This window comes from Coregonus lavaretus (genome assembly GCF_964263955.1).
Source record: "Coregonus lavaretus genome assembly, chromosome: 37".
NCBI lineage: Eukaryota > Metazoa > Chordata > Actinopteri > Salmoniformes > Salmonidae > Coregonus > Coregonus lavaretus.
The window spans coordinates 1,107,565-1,128,679 of record NC_140024.1 but is presented as its reverse complement, the minus strand read 5'-3'; the positions used below and the strand labels follow the sequence as shown (position 1 = coordinate 1,128,679).

The 21,115-nt window shown below is 44.2% G+C and overlaps 1 protein-coding gene across 1 annotated transcript in view; it reads right to left on the bottom strand.

The window, feature by feature from the left end:
• LOC311111444 (C-Jun-amino-terminal kinase-interacting protein 1-like) overlaps positions 1 to 21,115 on the bottom strand; it is a gene marked incomplete at its 3' end in the record, with an annotated part of 108,684 nt that overhangs the window by 54,980 nt on the left and 32,589 nt on the right. The window contains exon 3 of the mRNA XM_084154165.1: positions 616 to 870. Coding sequence (XP_084010291.1) covers positions 616 to 870 — 255 coding nt within the window. The remainder of the gene's footprint in view (positions 1 to 615; positions 871 to 21,115) is intronic.

The window sequence follows — 21,115 nt, the reverse complement described above, 5'->3', positions numbered from 1 at the left end:
CCTCAGTCCCCTACTCTACTACCACATATCCACAACACAAAATCCATGTGTACTTGTGTGTATAGGGCGTATGTTATCGTGTATTTGTATGCATGTGTCTGTGCCTATGTTTGTGTTGCTTCGCAGTCCCCGCTGTTCCATAAGGTGTATTTTTATCTGTTTTTTTAATCTGGCACAGACCCCCACTGATACACAGTCACAAGCCTCAGTCACACACAAAAGGAGATGGGCACCAAAAAAACACTCTCTCTCTCTCCTGACAATCCCAGCCATTGTTTCGACCAGCATAACACACTCACAGAGAAAAACAGACATGGTGTCTAGGGGGGTGATATCATCACAGGTTTTTCCCCACTGATTTTATACACACATAGACTAGATACAGTATAGAATATCAGCTTTATCCTCACATTCTCATACATTTTACTCTATCATTTCATTCTTCCACCCCTCCATCCTTCCAGCTATCAGTATTCACTCAGCTGTCACAAACAGAGGTTAATGAGGAAGAAAGAAAAGGGGACATCAAGCGGTGTCAGCCAGTAGAAGGAGGGAGGGGGGGTGAAAGGATGGGAAGAGTAATGAAGGGATAACGGAGGGTTCATTTGGACTCACCTGAGTGCGTGGCACCATGGGGAAAAGGTTAAGGGTCGTGGGTCTCTTGGGCCGGTATATATCCATGGTTATTAGAGGGGGGTCCTCGGTTACTGGCAGGGGTGCTGTGGAAGATGGCTTAGATGACTCCTTGTCGTCACGGTAACCATCGGCCCCGTCGATCAGATCCAAATGGAGCATCTCCGCATGGAGTTGGCCGACAGCACCCAGCTCCACCATTCCCACCACACTATTGGTCCCCCGCCTCACACAGCCCTGCAGGGATTGGACGATACTCACGTCAGTCAGTCCAGAGAGAGAGAAAGGCTACGGGAGCTACAAGCAGAGACGCACAAAAGGAGATAAAGATTGAGAAAGAGACAGAGGAAATGGAACAAGATGAGAAGTAGAGGTAGACAGAGAGCAAGGGATGGAGGAAGGAGAAAATAGGGGGGATGGGGGATTGAGTTGGCCAATTAGAGGCTGATCTGACATCAGCCTGCACACTGTCACTGCCGACGCTAAGCCACTTATAACAGGGAGAGAAAAAGAGAGAGGGAAAGAGCCAAATGGAGAGATCAAGGCAGAGAGACTATTCATAGCAGCAGTTTGTTTACTGATTGTATCTACATAAATGGATTGATGAATATGAATGCCACTACTTGTAGAGCTCAACATTACTCTTTCACTGAGGTGCTGGAAATAACTGAATGGACACACACACACACACACACACACACACACACACACACACCATTCTGTAAAGTATTGTGCATTGTGGAGAAATGTTGTGGACAGGGAAATAATTGTATTTTTAATGGTATTGTAATTCCACCCCACAGAATACCGTGCTGTACCTTTTGCATGATATTGTTGTTTCTGGCTCATTTAGATATTTTGAGCCGCACTGCTTCTTGACATACTGCTTGCTTAACCCGGAAGCCAGCCGCACCAATGTGTCGGAGGAAACCCCATACAAGGACATCCCGGCCGGCCAAGCCCTCCCCTAACCCAGACGACGCTGGGCCAATTGTGCGCCGCCTAATGGGTCTCCCGGTCGCGGCCGACTGCGACACAGCCTGGGATCAAACCAGGGTCAGTAGTGACGCCTCTAGCACTGCGATGCAGTGCCTTAGACCGCTGCGCCACTCGGGGGGCCTATATTGGGTCATGTTGAATTACTGTTAATGACTATGTCTACTCTTGTACGCTGTCTACGCTTGTAACGCCAAGGTAGTGGGTTCGATCCCCGGGACCACCCATACACAAAAATGTATGCACGCATGACTGTAAGTCGCTTTGGATAAAAGCGTCTGCTAAATGGCATATTTATTTTTTTTATTTACTCTACTCCTCTCACAGCCACCCCTCACTCCTAGTTCCCTCACTCCATTCCTACCTTGAAGTACCCATAAACATTCGTACTCTGCCTCAATCGGGGGAGCTGTCAGACCTTTCCCTCTCTCCATCTTCCATTCCCCATAGTGGTGATCGATATGCCCTCAGGCAGTGGAGTCTAACCTTCCCCCCTAGTATTCTGGTATCAATGATGTGTTGCCCCTTGTTGCTAGGAGACCAGGAGCCTTAGCGACGGGGCAGGCAGTAGTTGGTAGTTGGTAGTATTCCTGCCCAACTAGATGCACAGGCATTGCATTGCATCAAGCAATGGTTGCGTGCCACGTCATTGACTACTCAGTCGGGCATCAGATTGCTATATCATATAATGTGGTTAGCTGACATCCAGCCGTTATGAGATCTGGCATGCGTCTGCAATGTAGTTGGGCAGGAACACCACCACAGCCTGAGGATCCTGATGCCTGGCATTGCATTGGCCAATCACCCGTTTTTGTTACACAGACATACTAGACATGAACATAATATTTATATGCACAAATAACTAAGGTAGACTACAAAAGTATGTGGACACCTGCTCTTCAAACATCTCATTCCAAAATCATGGGCATTAATATGGAGTTGGTCCACCCTTTGCTGCTATAACAGCCTCCACTCTTCTGGGAAGGCTTTCCACTAGATGTTGGAACATTGCTGTGGGGACTTGCTTCCATTCAGCCAGAAGAGCATTAGTGAGATCGGGCATAGATGTTGGGCGATTAGGCCTGGCTCGCAGTTGGCGTTCCAATTCATCCCAAAGGTGTTTGATGGGGTTGAGGTCAGGGCTCTGTGCAGGCCGGTCAGGTTCTTCCACACTGATCTCGACAAAACATTTCTCTATGGACAGCGCTTTGTGCACGGGGGCATTGTCATGCTCAAATAGGAAAGGGCCTTCCCCAAACTGTTGCCACAAAGTTGGAAGCACAGAATCGTCTAGAATGTAATTGTATGCTGTAGCGTTAAGTTTTCCTTTCACTGGAACTAAGGGGCATAGACTGAACCATGAAAAACAGCCCCAGCCCATTATTCTTCCTCAACCAAACTTTACAGTTGGCCCTATGCATTGGGGAAGGGAGCGTTCTCCTGGCATCCGCCAAACCTAGATTTGTCCGTCGGACTGCCAGATGTGGAAGCGTGATTCATCACTCCAGAGAACACGTTTCCACTGCTCCAAAGTCCAATGACAGCAAGCTTTACACCCCGCCAGCAGACGTTTGGCATTGCGCATGGTGATCTTAGGCTTATGTGCGGCTGCTCAGCCATGGAAACCCATTTCATGAAGCTCCCAACTAACAGTTCTTGTGCTGACGTTGCTTCCAGAGGCAGTTTGGAACTCGGTAGTGAGTGTTGCAACCGAGGACAGACGATTTGTACGCGCTATGCGATTCAGCACTCGCCGGTCCCGTTCTTTGAGCTTGTGTGGCCTACCACTTCGTGTTTGAGCCGGTGTTGCTCCTAGACCTTTCCACATTTGACCGGGGCAGCTCTAGCAGGGCAGAAATTTGACTTACTGACTTGTTGGAAAGGTGGTATCCTATGACCTTCAGTAAGGTAATTCTACTGCCAATGTTTGTCTATGGAGATTGCATGGCTCTGTGCTCAATTTTATACACCTGTCAGCAACGGGTGTGGCTGAAATAGCCAAATCCACTAATTTGAAGATGTGTCCACATACTTTTGTATCCTGTATGTGTATGACCAAACACAAGCTACATTTATTTTATTTTATTTTATTTAACTAGGCAAGTCAGTTAAGAACAAATTCTTATTTACAATGACGGCCTACACCGGCCAAACCCGGACGACGCTGGGCCAATTGTGCGCCGCCCTATGGGACTCCCAATCACGGCCGGTTGTGATACAGCCTGGAATCAAACCAGGGGGTCTGTAGTGACGCCTCAAGCACTGAGATGCAGTGCCTTAGACCGCTGCGCCACTCTGGAGCCCACATAAGGAAGGTTTATCTTCATAATGCTAGAAGGTTTTTGAAATAGAACATACCAGTTCTATTAATGGGTTCGAGTCCTGAATGCTGATTGGCTAACAGCGGTGGTATATCAGACCCTATACCACAAGTATGACAAAACATTTATTTGTACTGCTCTAATTAAGTTGGTAACCAGTTTATAATAGCAATAAGGCATCTTGGGGGTTTGTGGTATATGGCCAATATACCACGGCTAAGAGCTGTATCCAGGCACTGCGTCATACATAAGAACAGGCCTTCGCCGTGGTATATTGGCCATATGCCACACCCCCTCAGGCCTTATTGCTTAATTCTATTATTACTTAATTCTATATAAACTGAACAGGCCTGGTGCTACTGCACTCTTTTACAACCTGTTTGTGTGTGTGTGTGTGTGTTCCAAAGCTGCATATAGTTTCAACAGTGAAGCTTGCAGTAGATGAGATAAAACTGTTACCATGGAGATAGGTTTCCTTGTCCATGTTTTGGTTGGCTCATGCACACCCACACACGCCCCCTCCCTCTCTCCTCCATCACCCCTCCCTCCCATGTTTCTCCTTCTCTTCAACTTCTCTGCTCCCTCCATCCTCCCTCCCTCCTTTATTTCTGCTCCCTCTCTCTCCCCCCCTCATCTCCCCTCCCTTCATTTTGCTCTTTTCTTTAAAACATAGAGGTCTCTCTGAGGACCCTAACCCTAACACACACTCACTCACAGACCCGTCCATTATTGATGAGGTCAGATGCTTCCCACAATCCCCTGGGGCTATGAGCTCATCAATAAAGTCATTGCTCCCTCTTCACAGACATAGCATCGAAGACAAGGATGAGTTTGTGTGCGCATGTTTCTTTGTGTTGGTTGGATGTGTTTCAATTATATATATATATATATATATATATATATATATATATATATATATATATATATATATATATTATTTTTTTTAATCCTTTATTTCAGTGGTACTCAATTCTTTGGACACTCTTTCTCACTCCAAATGATCAAAGCCCTCAAATCCGTGAGCTAACATGGAAGTTAGCTCACAAATAGGAATTTAAGCACAAATAAGTTAAGCACAAAGAAGAATGATGAACTCCATAACAATTGCAAGCTCTCTGTTGAATAGGCAACTTTTTGCTACACTGCTAATATTGGCCCCTAGCTGTGTGATATATATAGTAGAATAAGACAAAAACTCTGTTGATGAGACAAGAAGAAAATACTCAGTTATTGTAGCAGGATATGTAGGACAAGTAAAACTATTTGAAAGCAGGAGTCTCAAACAAGAATGCATTTTTTTCCTGTCGTGCTCTGGGCCGAATAGATCATATGGCTAGATAGGACACATTTCTCTCCCAGAGACAGTAGGCTACCACATTTGTAACTGTAAGTAGGTATTTTGTTGAATCTGTCTGATATAATTAATTAAGCAGCCAATATTGCCAGTCAGTATGGGGCCAATATTAGCAGTCAGTATGGGGCCAATATTAGCAGTCAGAATTAATTTGAGAAACGTTGCTTTGATAATAATCATTTTATGCTGACTTTGCTTCCCAACTCCAGTCCTCCAGTACCCCAACAGTACACATTATTGTTGTACCCTGGACAAACACAGATGCTAGATATTAAAAGATTATGATATCAGAGCATTCAAGAATATAATTTGACTTTGTGACCCCCCAAACCTCCTTCTACGACCGATAGTGCAGCTCTCCCAAATCAAATAAAATCAAATGTTATTGGTCGCATACACATACAGTGGGGAAAAAAAGTATTTAGTCAGCCACCAATTGTGCAAGTTCTCCAACTTAAAAAGATGAGAGAGGCCTGTAATTTTCATCATAGGTACACGTCAGCTATGACAGACAAAATTAGGAAAAAATTCCAGAAAATCACATTGTAGGATTTTTTATGAATTTATTTGCAAATTATGGTGGAAAATAAGTATTTGGTCAATAACAAAAGTTTCTCAATACTTTGTTATATACCCTTTGTTGGCAATGACACAGGTCAAACGTTTTCTCTAAGTCTTCACAAGGTTTTCACACACTGTTGCTGGTATTTTGGCCCATTCCTCCATGCAGATCTCCTCTAGAGCAGTGATGTTTTGGGGCTGTCGCTGGGCAACACAGACTTTCAACTCCCTCCAAAGATTTTCTATGGGGTTGAGATCTGGAGACTGGCTAGGCCACTCCAGGACCTTGAAATTCTTCTTACGAAGCCACTCCTTCGTTGCCCGGGCGGTGTGTTTGGGATAATTGTCATGCTGAAAGACCCAGCCACATTTCATCTTCAATGCCCTTGCTGATGGAAGGAGGTTTTCACTCAAAATCTCACGATACATGGCCCCATTCATTCTTTCCTTTACACGGATCAGTCGTCCTGGTCCCTTTGCAGAAAACAGCCCCAAAGCATGATGTTTCCACCCCCATGCTTCACAGTAGGTATGGTGTTCTTTGGATGCAACTCAGCATTCTTTGTCCTCCAAACACGACGAGTTGAGATTTTACCATAAAGTTATATTTTGGTTTCATCTGACCATATGACATTCTCCCAATCCTCTTCTGGATCATCCAAATGCACTCTAGCAAACTTCAGACGGGCCTGGACATGTACTGGCTTAAGCAGGGGGACACGTCTGGCACTGCAGGATTTGAGTCCCTGGCGGCGTAATGTGTTACTGATGGTAGGCTTTGTTACTTTGGTCCCAGCTCTCTGCAGGTCATTCACTAGGTCCCCCCATGTGGTTCTGTGATTTTTTTGCGGGTGAGATCTTGCGTGGAGCCCCAGATCGAGGGAGATTATCGGTGGTCTTGTATGTCTTCCATTTCCTAATAATTGCTCCCACAGTTGATTTCTTCAAACCAAGCTGCTTACCTATTGCAGATTCAGTCTTCCCAGCCTGGTGCAGGTCTACAATTTTGTTTCTGGTGTCCTTTGACAGGCCATAGTGGAGTTTGGAGTGTGACTGTTTGAGGTTGTGGACAGGTGTCTTTTATACTGATAACAAGTTCAAACAGGTGCCATTAATACAGGTAAGGAGTGGAGGACAGAGGAGCCTCTTAAAGAAGAAGTTACAGGTCTGTGAGAGCCAGAAATCTTGCTTGTTTGTAGGTGACCAAATACTTATTTTCCACCATAATCTGCAAATATATTCATAAAAAATCCTACAATGTGATTTTCTGGAGAAAAAAAATCTCAATATGTCTGTCATAGTTGACGTGTACCTATGATGAAAATTACAGGCCTCTCTCATCTTTTTAAGTGGGAGAACTTGCACAATTGGTGGCTGACTAAATACTTTTTTTCCCCACTGTACAGGGGGTACCAGAACCGAGTCAATGTGCGGGGTACAGGTTAGTCTAGGTAATTTGTACATGTAGGTAGGGGGGGGGGGGGAAGTATCAATGTAAATAGTCCGGGTGGCCATTTGATTAATTAAACATACGCCTCACAAGTCCTCAACTGGCAGCTTCATTAAATAGTACACGCAAAACACCAATCTTAACGTCAACAGTGAAGAGGCGACTCCGGGATGCTGACCTCCTAGGCAGAGTTGCAAAGAAAAATACGTATCTCAGACTGCCCATCTTAATCTTTTCTTTTTATTGGCCAGTCTGATATACGGCTTTTTCTTTGCAAGGTGGTATACTCCTCGATGCCATTGGATGAATCCAGGAACATATTTCAGTCTGTGCTAGCAAAACAGTCCTGTAGCGTAGCATCCGTGTTATCTGACCACTTTCGTATTAAGCGAGTCACTGGTACTTCCTGCTTCTGTCTTCACTAAATTGGCAACAAGATTGCTAGCCAGCTGTGAACCAACTAGCCGATTAGACGATTTATACACATTCATCATTACTACCAAAACACAAACAGAGAGTGTGTTAGCTATATCGACAATTCTATGTTTAGTAAAAAATGGTTTTCCAGAAAAGGGTGGAAGAGATGGCTACCAGATTGAGTTACTTTTATTTGTTAATGTTAGCTAGCTTATGTTAGCTAATGTTAGTCAAAGATAGAACAAACAAACATTTTTACTTTGCTGAAGTTAGCTACCAGTCTAGCATTGACTACCATGGCATAGGCGAAAGTGATTGGCAATGTGTATCCAAAAGATAGCTAACTAGCTATATGATTTAGCTGATGACTTTCAGAGTTCAATACAGGACTGTAACGTAAGCTACCTAGCTAACTTACCGTGTCCAGCTAGGCTAGCAAGCTAGCTAACGTTATGTTACCTCAAATTGAGAATCTTCTGTTTTACTATGAAGAAAATAAAACATGGTATCGCATCACTTCTCAGCTGTCGTCGAAACGGATTCCCCATCCGTTCAGCCTGAAAATCCCTCTGATATTTGGTCACCGTAAGCATCATTCTTGATAGCTGCAAGCCATTAACACCATAGGGGTACATTTATGGTAGGTAGAATGGTGAAAGATAACTAATTTTAGCACTCTTTTGTAATTCGCTCAGCCAGACACAGAACACCACACAGGTATGATGACAGACGTTAGTGAAAAATGTGTTTTTATTAAATCTTGCCTAGAAAAGTACTGAGATTACTGTGTGTTGGTCGTTCGAAGTAAACAATGCCATCAACCAAGTTTGTGGGCATGCCCCATCTACCTAGCGGGGCTGTATCTGCATTCACTATGAATACTGGACTTTGTAGTTCACTATGTGCAGACAAATACACAGAAAGACTATAGTAATGAGTAATGAGTATTTTCCCTGTCAGAGCCAGGGTGACATTTCCCTTTAAGGCTATCTTACAAACTAATGTAACAGTATTTATTGAACGTTAAAATGAGTAACACTTCCATGGCCATATTTTGAGGTTACTGTTACTATAAATCTTCTTTTGTAATCATGTTCAAGATCACAAGTCTGTGGAGATCTTCACAATTGCTATAATCTGCCCAGAATCTTGAAAAGGCATTTGTCACGATCGTCAGGGAGAGACCAATGCGCAGCGTGTTGAACGAACATACTTTAATTAGTTAAAGTGTCAACAAAATACAAAACAAGAAACGACTCGTGACGTCCACGGTATCAATGACCGAACACGGAACAAAAACCCACAAACCCAAAGGGAAAAACATACAGTTTAAATATGGCTCCCAATCAGAGACAACCAGCCAACAGCTGACACTCGTTGCCTCTGATTGGGAGTCACTCAGGCAAACATAGAATACAACAAACTAGAATGAACACCAACATAGAAATACACACCTAGAAATGAACACACCCTGGCTCAACATAATGAGTCCCAGAGCCAGGGTGTGACAGCATTGATTACTTGCAGCATGTACTTGTACTTGTAATGTAATCTCAACTGCAATCCAGATAATTTGGTTGTGCTATTAGTAAATAAACCAAATATCTGACATATTCCCATTTGAGCTTTAGGTGACAAGTAAACATTTGGAATTCAACTAACTTTAGGCTGTCTTTTTGAGCGTGTGAATATGTGACCCGTTAGTCAAAATTCGTTTTTTTGCAGAAATGCCTTATTGAGCATGTGAATTTTCATGTGTGTTAATAACAAACTCATATATAATCTTTAAATATAAATAAAATGTGAAATCACAAAGCTGTTTAGACACGGAGAAAATGCAGAATCTTGCCTAGCCATGATTGGTTGAGGTCTGAGGGGGCTGGGACATTCACGAGAAAGAGAGTCCATTTTGTCACTCAAGGCTTCTTTGAAAAATGGCACATTCTGCTCTCTGCTACCACGGATATTTGAAAGATCCATTGGATTTACGAATATTTTCATCATGGACTACATGCAAAGTGTAGCTACAGCTTTCAATACCAATGTTGTCCTGAATACAGCTGCTGGTATCGATACAACTCTGTCTTCTGTGGCTAAAGCAGTCTGGACTGGTTGAAGACAAGTGGCAAGGATTATTTTGTAAGTGTTTCAGTCTGCCGTGAATCATCATAATCCATACACCGGTAAGAGTCTACAGTTAAAATGCCAAGATAGCTACATGTACATACATTATTGTCTCAACTGTATCAAAACATTTTTTCATTGCTAACTATTGTTAGCTATATAGCTAGCTAGCTAGACAGTTGCATACAGGTATCATTATAGCTTGCTTCGTCCCGCAATGAGCCATTGTTTACAGATGGCTCATTGCAGGACAAAGCAATTATTGGGGATTTATTATTCTCCTAAATTGATGGGATGACTAACTTAGAAAGAATGCATTCTTGACTGGGCTAATGTAGGTTGTGACACCTGGCAGGCTGTGATTGATGTGAAGAGCTGTTTTAGGGGGTAAAATGAGATAAGGATTGTGTCTCCAGATGCTGGAATATACTGGTTCTTTGTGATCTGTGAACCTTCCTTGGACATAGGAATGATGTCTAAGGGAGCTGGCTCTTCTCACTATGATAGGTTGTTATGATGAACGTATGCCTGGTAACAGAAGAGGCTGGCAACAGGGGTGCATCAACGGATTGGCTGAGTAAGTTTAAACCACGCTCAAGTCTCTACTCTAATTGGCCAGCAGAGAAGTGGGAAATGTTCTCTGTCAGAGTATTTGAGTATTGGATCTGAAACAATGTTTTAGTTCTCTGGGGTGCCCTGCGAGGTATCTCAGAGAGCCCGTATATACGAAACATAATATTTACCATTGAAGGTTTTTGCATTAATTAAAATAACTAGTATATCTTAGAAGTCGTGTTGACCTCTTTTGTTCCTAATACCAGATTTGAATTGACGCGACTTTGACAATGTTAAGACAGCTAGCTGAGCTGGCCAGTTGCATTCTGTTGTTAATGTTAATTGCTGATGTGCTAAGGCATGCATAACATGATGCTAATCTTTTTCATGTTTGCAAGTGTGTCGTGTTTAACTAGCTGAAATAGCCACTGTGGTGTGAATGCTAATTGATTAGCAAGCTAATCAAACCCCATGTTACATTATAGGGACACATGCTAAATTGGCTAGCTAGCTAGCCAAGATGAAATTATAGATAAATAGTTAGCTAGCTAGGATAATAGATTTCAAGGTCGTTTTTTTGCGTGTTAAACTAGCTGGCTAACACGATGAATACTATTTACATCTACCCAGCTGGTAATTATGAAGCTAAACGTTTGCTAAATCTAGCTAGTCATTTTGTGTCTGCATTGCCATTGTTGGGCTGGAAGCAATTTAAGTGTGTACAGGGCATTTTAGCACAGCTGTACAGTGGTAGGTCTGATCACCGACAACGATGAGACAGCCTATAGGGAGGAGGTCAGAGACCTGGCCATGTGGTGCCAGGATAACAACCTCTCCCTCAACGTGATCAAGACAAAGGAGATGATTGTGGACTACAGGAAAAAAAAGTTATAGACATGAATTCATGAATTTATTAAATGTTTTGCATTTTAGTCATTTAGTAGACACTCTTAACCAGAGTGACTTACATTTAGTGCATTCATCATAAGATAGCTAGGTTGGACAACTACATACAACAGGTATAGAAAGTAGATTTCTCCTCAATAAAGTAGCTGGGGATGGCGCTGACAGGTAGGGCAGCGCTGCTTCTAGCTCCTAAGCAACTTTGCAGTATTTTGTTTTTTTGTGTGTTGTTTCTTACATTATTAGCCCAGAAATCTTTTTGTGTCATTACATATAGCCGGAAATAACTTTTAGATATCAGCGCGGCGGTAACTCACCAGAATTACGACCAGGAATATGACTTTCCTGAATTGGATCCTTTTTCGTACCCCGCAGGACAATTGAACTGATTTGAGAGGCTGATCCAAAATACCGCCTGACGGGCCGCCCCCAGGTGGTAAGGGTTGGTAAGAACACATCTGCCACGCTGATCCTCAACACAGGGGCCCCTGAGGGGTGCGTGCTTAGTCCCCTCCTGTACTCCCTGTTCACCCATGACTGCAAGGCCAGGCAGGACTCCAACACCATCATTAAGTTTTCCGACGACACAACAGTGGTAGGCCTGATCACCGACAACAATGAGACAGCCTATAAGAAGGAGTAGTGGAACAGGTTGAGAGCTTCAAGTTCCTTGGTGTCCACATCACCAACAAACTATCATGGTCCAAACACACCAAGACAGTCGTGAAGAGGGCACGACAAAGCCTATTCCCCCTCAGGAGACTGAAAAGATTTGGCATTGGTCCTCAGACCCTCAAAGTTCTACAGCTGCACCATCGAGAGCATCCTGACTGGTTGCATCACCACCTGGTATGGCAACTGCTCGGCCTCCGACCGCAAGGCACTACAGAGGGTAGTGCGTACGGCCCAGTACTTCACTGGGGCCAAGCTTCCTGCCATCCAGGACCTCTATACCAGGCGGTGTCAGAGGAAGGCCCTAAAAATTGTCAAAGACTCCAGCCACCCTAGTCATAGACTGTTCTCTCTGCTACCGCACGGCAAGCGGTACCGGAGCGTGAAGTCTAGGTCCAAAAGGCTTCTTAACAGCTTCTACCCCAAGCCATAAGACTCCTGAACAGCTAATCATGGCTACCCAGACTACTCAGACTGCTCTGAGAAAACATTAGACCACTGCTACTCAGCTTTTCGATATGCCTACAAGGCCCTCCCCCGCCCTCCCTTTGGCAAATCTGATCACGACTCAATTTTGCTCCTCCCTTCCTATAGGCATGAACTCAAACAGTACCCATGGTAAGGACTATTCAACGCTGGTCTTACCAATCGTAATCCATGCTTCAAGATTGTTTTGATCACGCGGACTGGGATATGTTCCGGGTAGCCTCTGAGAATAACATCGACGAATGCACGGATATGGTGACTGAGTTCATCAGGAAGTGTATAGGAGATGTTGTACCCACTGTGACTATTAAAACCTACCCAAACCAGAAACCGTGGATAGATGGCAGCATTCGCACAAAACTGAATGTGCGAACCACCACATTTAACCATGGCAAGGTATGGTGGAAAAATTACAAGATTATGTTTGATAATGTTTTATGCAATAGAATAGGGTTCTTAGAAACTCTTTATTCTGTGTCTGTGTGAACTGAGAGGAGCCTCTGAAGCTGGGCCTGGCAATTGATTTAGGGATGGCTAGGTGATCAAACCAACTGCCACATTCCATTTCATGATTAATGGTGTGTGAGAGGGAGATGTCTCCAGTCTGACTGAGCCTGCATTTTCATAGACTGAATTGGTGTCTGTAAGGTACCAGGGATGAGATCTGTTATGAATAGTTGAAAAGAACCTTGGTCTTGGAGGCCAAACCCTGGTTTCCGTACAATGAGAACAGTCTTCATAGCAGATACTGTCTGCTGTGAATTATTCATTTCTTTCATACAAATCCTAACCATTTGATTCATTCCACACATCTGCTGTTTGTCATGTAGACTGAGAGGGTGTATCTTTGCTATAAAATATATTTGTATTGTCTGTATGTCAGAGCTCAAGAGTGTTGGGTTGACCAGCCTCACTTACTACCTTATTAATACGTTTTGAATAAGGTAATATCCTGATTGGTGATTGACCTTGTCTCTCCTCATTATTGATTAAACTTTCCACGACAAAGGTGACTGGGAATATGGCAGAATACAAACAGTGTAGTTATTCCCTCCGTAAGGCAATCAAACTGGCAAAACGTCAGTATAGAGACAAAGTAGAGTCGCAATTCAACGGCTCAGACACAAGACGTATGTGTCAGGGTCTACAGACAATCACGGACTACAAAGGGAAAACCAGCCACGTCGCGGACAATGACGTCTTGCTTTCGGACAAGCTAAACACCTAAAAAAGCCAGCTTTGAGGATAACAGTGCCACCGACGCGGCCCGCTACCAAGGACTGTGGGCTCTCCTTCTCCGTGGCCGACGTGAGTAAGACATTTAAGCGTGTTAACCCTCGCAAGGCTGCCGGCCAGATGGCATCGCAAGCCGCCTCCTCAGAGCACGCGCAGACCAGCTGGCTGGAGTGTTTACGGACATAATCAATCTCTCCCTATCCCAGTCTGCTGTCCCCACTTGCTTCAAGATGTCCACCATCGTTCCTGTACAAAGGAAAGCAGAGGTAACTCTACTAAATTATTATCGCCCCATAGCACTCACTTCTGTCATCATGAAGTGCTTTGAGAGGCTAGTTAAGGATCATATCACCTCTACCTTACCTGACACCCTAGACACACTTCAATTTGCTTACCGCCCCAATAGATCCACAGACGATGCAAACGCCATCACACTGCCCTATTCCATCTGGACAAGAGGAATACCTATGTAAGAATGCTGTTCATTGACTATAGCTCAGCATCAGACTATAGCTCAGCATTCAACACCATAGTACCCTCCAAGCTCATCATTAAGCTCGGGGCCCTGGGTCTGAACCCCGCCCTGTGCAACTGGGTCCTGGACTTCCGACGGGCCACCCCCAGGTGGTGAAGGTAGGAAACAACACCTCTTTGCTGATCCTCAACACAGGGGCCCCACAAGGGGGCGTGCTCAGCCCCCTCCTGTACTCACCCATGACTGCATGGCCACGCACGCCTCCAACTCAATCATCAAATTTGCAGACGACACAACAGTACTAGGCCTGATTACCATCAATGACGAGACAGCCTACAGGGAGGAGGTGAGGTCCCTGGGAGTGTGGTGCCAGGAAAATAATCTCTCAATCAACATCAACAAAACAAAGGAGCTGATCGTGGACTTCAGGAAACAGCAGAGGGAACACGCCCCTATCCACATCGACGGGACCGCAGTGGAGAATGTGGAAAGCTTAAAAGTTCCTCAGCGTACACATCACTGACGATCTGAAATGGTCCACCCACACAGACAGTGTGGTGGAGAAGGTGCAACAGTGCCTCTTCAACCTCAGGAGGCTGAAGAAATTTGTCTTGGTACCTAAAACTCTCAAACTTTTACAGATGCACAATTGAGAGCATCCTGTCGGGCTGTATCACCGCCTGGTATGGCAACTGCACCGCCCGCAACAGCAGGGCTCTCCAGAGGGTGGTGCGGTCTGCTCAACGCATCACCGGGGGCAAACTACCTGCCCTCCAGGACACCTACAGCACCCGATGTCAAAGGAACGTCAAAAAGATCATCAAGGACAACAACTACCCGAGCCACTGCCTGTTCCCCACGCTATCATCCAGATAGCGAGGTCTGTACAGGTGCATCAAAGCTGGGACCGAGAGACTGAAAAACAACTTCTATCTCAAGGCCATCAGACTGTTAAATGGCCATCACTAGGCGGCTTCCACCCGGTTACGTAACCCTGCACCTTAGAGTCTGCTGCCCTATATACATGGACTTGAAATTACTGGCCACTTTAATAATGGAACACTAGTCACTTTAATAATATTTACATATTTTTGAATTACTCATCTCATATGTATATACTGTATTCTATTCTACTGTATTTTAGTCTGTCTGACATTGCTCGTCCTAATATTTATATATTTCTTAATTCCATTCTTTTACTTTTAGATTTTGTGTATTATGTGTAGTGTTGTGAATTGTTAGACATTACTGCACTGCTGGAGCTAGAAACACAAGCATTTCCCTTCACACGCAATAACATCTGCTAAACATGAGTATGTCACCAATGTAATTAGTCCATAAACACAATACCACATGTAGCCTATTTGGCCTGTTAAATAGGTTATTCAATTGCTTTAAAGGGATAGTGCGAGATTTTGGCAATCAAGCCTTTTTCTACCCAGATGACATGCTTCCTCCTCCCGTATACTTCCAGTCATTGTGCTAACGCTAGTTAGCAATGGTTCGCAAAACTACCTTCACCTTCCTTCAAACTGCACGCAGGGACATAAAAATGGTATTAATGATTTCATCTGACTCTGGGTAAGTAGAAAAGGGGCTTAATTGACAATAATTCACACTATATCCTCTACTGTGGTATGTGATGTAAGGTGTAGCCACCATTTCTGAACTTTTTTGCTATTACAGAGCCAAGAAAAAGTTGACATTTCATTTATTTGTATTTTTCTACTTATCTAGACAACCCACTCCACGTTTAAAGTGAAATACAGTGGGGGAAAAAAGTATTTAGTCAGCCACCAATTGTGCAAGTTCTCCCACTTAAAAAGATGAGAGAGGCCTGTAATTTTCATCATAGGTACACGTCAACTATGACAGGACAAATTCTAGAAAATCACATTGTAGGATTTTTAATGAATTTATTTGCAAATTATGGTGGAAAATAAGTACTTGGTCACCTACAAACAAGCAAGATTTCTGGCTCTCACAGACCTGTAACTTCTTCTTTAAGAGGCTGTCCACAACCTCAAACAGTCACACTCCAAACTCCACTATGGCCAAGACCAAAGAGCTGTCAAAGGACACCAGAAACAAAATTGTAGACCTGCACCAGGCTGGGAAGACTGAATCTGCAATAGGTAAGCAGCTTGGTTTGAAGAAATCAACTGTGGGAGCAATTATTAGGAAATGGAAGACATACAAGACCACTGATAATCTCCCTCGATCTGGGGCTCTATGCAAGATCTCACCCCGTGGGGTCAAAATGATCACAAGAACGGTGAGCAAAAATCCCAGAACCACACGGGGGGACCTAGTGAATGACCTGCAGAGAGCTGGGACCAAAGTAACAAAGCCTACCATCAGTAACACACTACGCCGCCAGTGACTCAAATCCTGCAGTGCCAGACGTGTCCCCCTGCTTAAGCCAGTACATGTCCAGGCCCATCTGAAGTTTGCTAGAGTGCATTTGGATGATCCAGAAGAGGATTGGGAGAATGTCATATGGTCAGATGAAACCAAAATATAACTTTTTGGTAAAAACTCAACTCGTCGTGTTTGGAGGACAAAGAATGCTGAGTTGCATCCAAAGAACACCATACCTACTGTGAAGCATGGGGGTGAAAACATCATGCTTTGGGGCTGTTTTTCTGCAAAGGGACCAGGACCACTGATCCGTGTAAAGGAAAGATTGAATGGGGCCATGTATCGTCAGATTTTGAGTGAAAACCTCCTTCCATCAGCAAGGGCATTGAAGATGAAACGTGGCTGGGTCTTTCAGCATGACAATGATCCCAAACACACCGCCCGGGCAACGAAGGAGTGGCTTCGTAAGAAGCATTTCAAGGTCCTGGAGTGGCCTAGCCAGTCTCCAGATCTCAACCCCATAGAAAATCTTTGGAGGGAGTTGAAAGTCTGTGTTGCCCAGCGACAGCCCCAAAACATCACTGCTCTAGAGGAGATCTGCATGGAGGAATGGGCCAAAATACCAGCAACAGTGTGTGAAAACCTTATGAAGACTTACAGAAAACGTTTGACCTGTGTCATTGCCAACAAAAGGTATATAACAAAGTATTGAGAAACTTTTGTTATTGACCAAATACTTATTTTCCACCATAATTTGCAAATAATAATAATAATTATTCATTAAATATCCTAGAATGTGATTTTCTGGAAAAAAAATTCTCATTTTGTCTGTCATAGTTGACGTGTACCTATGATGAAAATTACAGGCCTCTCTCATCTTTTTAAGTGGGAGAACTTGCACAATTGGTGGCTGACTAAATACTTTTTTCCCCCACTGTATTTACTCGATAAATGTTTTAAAATGAAAACTGAGATGTCTTGTGTGAATAAGAATGTGAACCCTTAAGTCAATACTTGATTGAAGCACCTTTGGCAGCAAAAAAATAAAGTTGTCTCTCCATCACTTGTTTGGGTAAAAAGCTGAGGGATGGGGCTGGAGAAATGTAACCACTGTCAAATTCTCAGACAGAGCTATTCAAGGACTGACCATTCATTAGATACACATTTTAACCATGTTTTAAAGCTATGGAGTGTTTGTTTACAAACAATGGAGAAAAACAAGTTTATATGATGGGTTCTGATGTGGTACGACAGTTGGACTAAGCTCATGAGACATTTATGTTATATTCTTTAAGAATCAATGGCTGTATACAATCAATTTAAAAGTCAGAAAATGGATCTCTGCTTATTCTCTGGCTGCCCACTGTTGAGGACAGGTCTGATCTGCACAGTGTTCTGGTGTTAAGACACACAATAATATTTTTTTTAAATATATGCATCACCTGATAGATGATCCAGGTTTTCACCCCATCCTCCTCTCAACAATGACCTCCAATGGGTCAAGTTTCAGTCCCACCACAGATTTTTAGAATAAATTATAATTATTAAGGTCTGCAAGATTATTCAGTACTAAATGAATTTCAAGCAAAGGTCTGTGCCAGTCTACGACTTTAACCCTGAGTTGTTTTAAAATATCAATGGTGGCTTTGTGGTTGAACCTTTGCTTGAAATTCATATAGGACTGGGTAACCTTACAGAGACCTTATAATTCATTCTAAAGTCATGAGAACCACTCTACTGTAAATACACACAGATGAAGTCCATTTAACATATTGTGTGACTTGTTAAGTAATTTGTGTTCCTTGCACTTATCTTGCCATATAGCAAAGGGTTCACATACTCATTCACACAATACATTGCCTGCTTTCTATGGAAGCCCTGAAGCCCAAGGCAAAAAAAAAAGTAGAAAAACGTACACTCTTGCAATTCTCTCGTTTGAACGACTTTTCTTTTTTAAATAAGTTGTTTAAACGAGATACTAAGTCATTCAAACACGATACTAAGTCATTTGATGACTTATTATCTGATTTGAACAACTTAACCCATTACAGTCTAAGCCCTGTCTAAACTGGGGAGGGGTTCTACTAAGCTATAAATAGTTGTTGTAAGAAGGTCATATCAAGTATCATTTTGCTATTTGATTTAGAATTTTAAGACACCTTGAAGTATAAAAAAATATGAAAACATTGTTTGCTTTTTTAAAATGTATTTGGCCTAACTGCTATTAGCACATAAAAATGCATTGAATAACAGATTCACTACATACAGTGCATTCGGTAAGTATTCAGACCCCCTGACTTTTTCAACATTTTGCAGATGGTCTGAATACTTATGTAAAGGTATCTGTTTTATATTTTTAATAAATGTGCAAAAATGTCAAAAAAACTGTTTTCGCTTTGTCATCATGGGGTATTTGTTACGGTCCGGCACTGTTGGTCCTGTTCCTGCTGGTTTTCCTTTCCCTTTTTTCCCCTGTGTGTGTTGTTTGTGTCTGTCTCCCCCTGCTGTGCAGCCCAGGCAGAGGATCTAGGTCAGGGGGCGTGGCCATTCTCTCACAAGATCAGTTACATCAAGCTGCAGCTCATTGTCACCAATCAAGCAGCAGTTATCTACCCGGGCTGGACACCTCTCCAGCGCCAGTTCGTTCCTACACTACCTGTGGTAACTTGGCCCGTACAGCACTCTCAGTTTAGTTGTACTCTCTCAGTATTATTGTTGTTCCTGCCACGTTTGTAACCTGTCTCTCCTTCGACCAGATCCCGTCTGTTCCTGCTGCCTGCCTGCCTGCCATTCCCACGCCGCAACCTGCTCCTCTGTTGCCTGATATCCTCGTCATCCAGCTCTCAGGACTACTGGCTCTCTACCCCACTCAGCTCCTACCCCGGCCTGAAGCTACTCCACCCAGAACTGCTTCTCTCTGCCAAAACACGTTGAATAAACTACATCCTATTTCACTCTCTTTGTCCGTGTGTCCGTCTCTGCACCTGAGTCCCCCACCCAACCTAATAGAACGAACTGGCCAAACATGGACTCAGCAGAGATGCCACATGAAACAACGGGTGATGGCGTACAACACGCCCTCCATTCACAGGGAATGCTATTGGGACAACACGACCAACTCATCCGGACTCTATTGGATAACAACCAGCAGTTGTTGGATCAAGTATCTCATCTCACCTCTCAGGTAGCTAACCTGGTAACACTCACCACCCTTCCTCCCTCTGCTTCTCCTCCGCCTGTTCCTCCTACAGTGGCTCCAGGCTCGGCTTCCGCTCCTGCCCTTCGGGAACCCCCTACAACCGCACCCGAACCTTTCACCGGGGACCTGAACAAATGCCGTGGTTTCCTGCTTCAGTGCCGCTTGGTGTTCCAACAGAAGCCCCTGTCTTTCTCCACGGAATCCTCCAAGGTACATTACGCACTGGGGTTAATGAGGGGCAAAGCTTTGATTTGGGCAGAAGCGGCTTGTTCTACTCAGCAGATTGCCAGCCTGTCGTTTGACGATTTTTCCTCTCAATTGAAAGTTGTGTTTGATCACCCGGACCATGCCGGGACCGCCACAAAGAGACTATTGAAGCTACGACAGGGCACGGGTAGCGTGGCTGAATACGCCATTGAATTTTGGACCTTGGCAGCCGATTCCAAGTGCAACGACGAAGCTCTTCAGGGAGCGTTTGTTAACGGTCTAAGTGACACGATTAAGAATGAACTAGCTGTTCGTGATGAGCCTGCTAACCTTCATGTTCTCGTTTCCCTTGCTACACGAATAGACAACAGGCTACGGGAGAGGAGACAGGAGAGGGGCGGTCGGGTTCACACCTCAGCGGATCCCTCCACGGAACTAGACGAGCCCATGCAGCTGGGCCGTGCTCGTCTGTCCCTTGTCGAAAAGGAACGGCGCATACGGGCTGGTGAGTGCATGTACTGTGGGGACCGCACTCATTTCCTGGTTAACTGTCCGGTTCGCCCAAAAGACCAAGCTCGCAGGTAAAAGTGGGCGTACTTGCGAGTGCTATACCTGACTCAATGCCCACAACACCCCGTCTAGTGATCCCAGTTACAGTCCAGTTCAGGAATCTATCTCTCCCACTAGCTGCTCTCATCGACTCTGGTGCTGAGGATAGTTTTATTGACGCTAACCTGGTCACTCAGGCTGAGATCCCTGTTAAGCCCCTGCCTAAGCCTATAACAGTAACCGCTATTGACGGCCATCAGTTTGCCAACATCACCCACCAAACTGTCCCCGTTTCTCTCATGCTGTCCGGCAATCACAAAGAAACCATCCAGTTTAAAGTAGTCTCCTCCTCGGCCTCCCCCCTTATCCTCGGTTTCCCCTGGCTTAGCCTTCACAACCCCCATATTGATTGGCAAAACCACAAAATACACAGTTGGAGCACTCACTGCCATTCTGTTTGCCTTGGGTCGGCTATTCCGCCCTCGGTCGGCTCCCCTGATTCCCCTGTCAAAACTCCAGACCTCTCTTCAGTCCCTGAGGAGTACCTGGACCTGGCCGAGGTATTCAGTAAGTCCAAGGCACTTTCATTACCACCTCATAGGCCATACGATTGCGC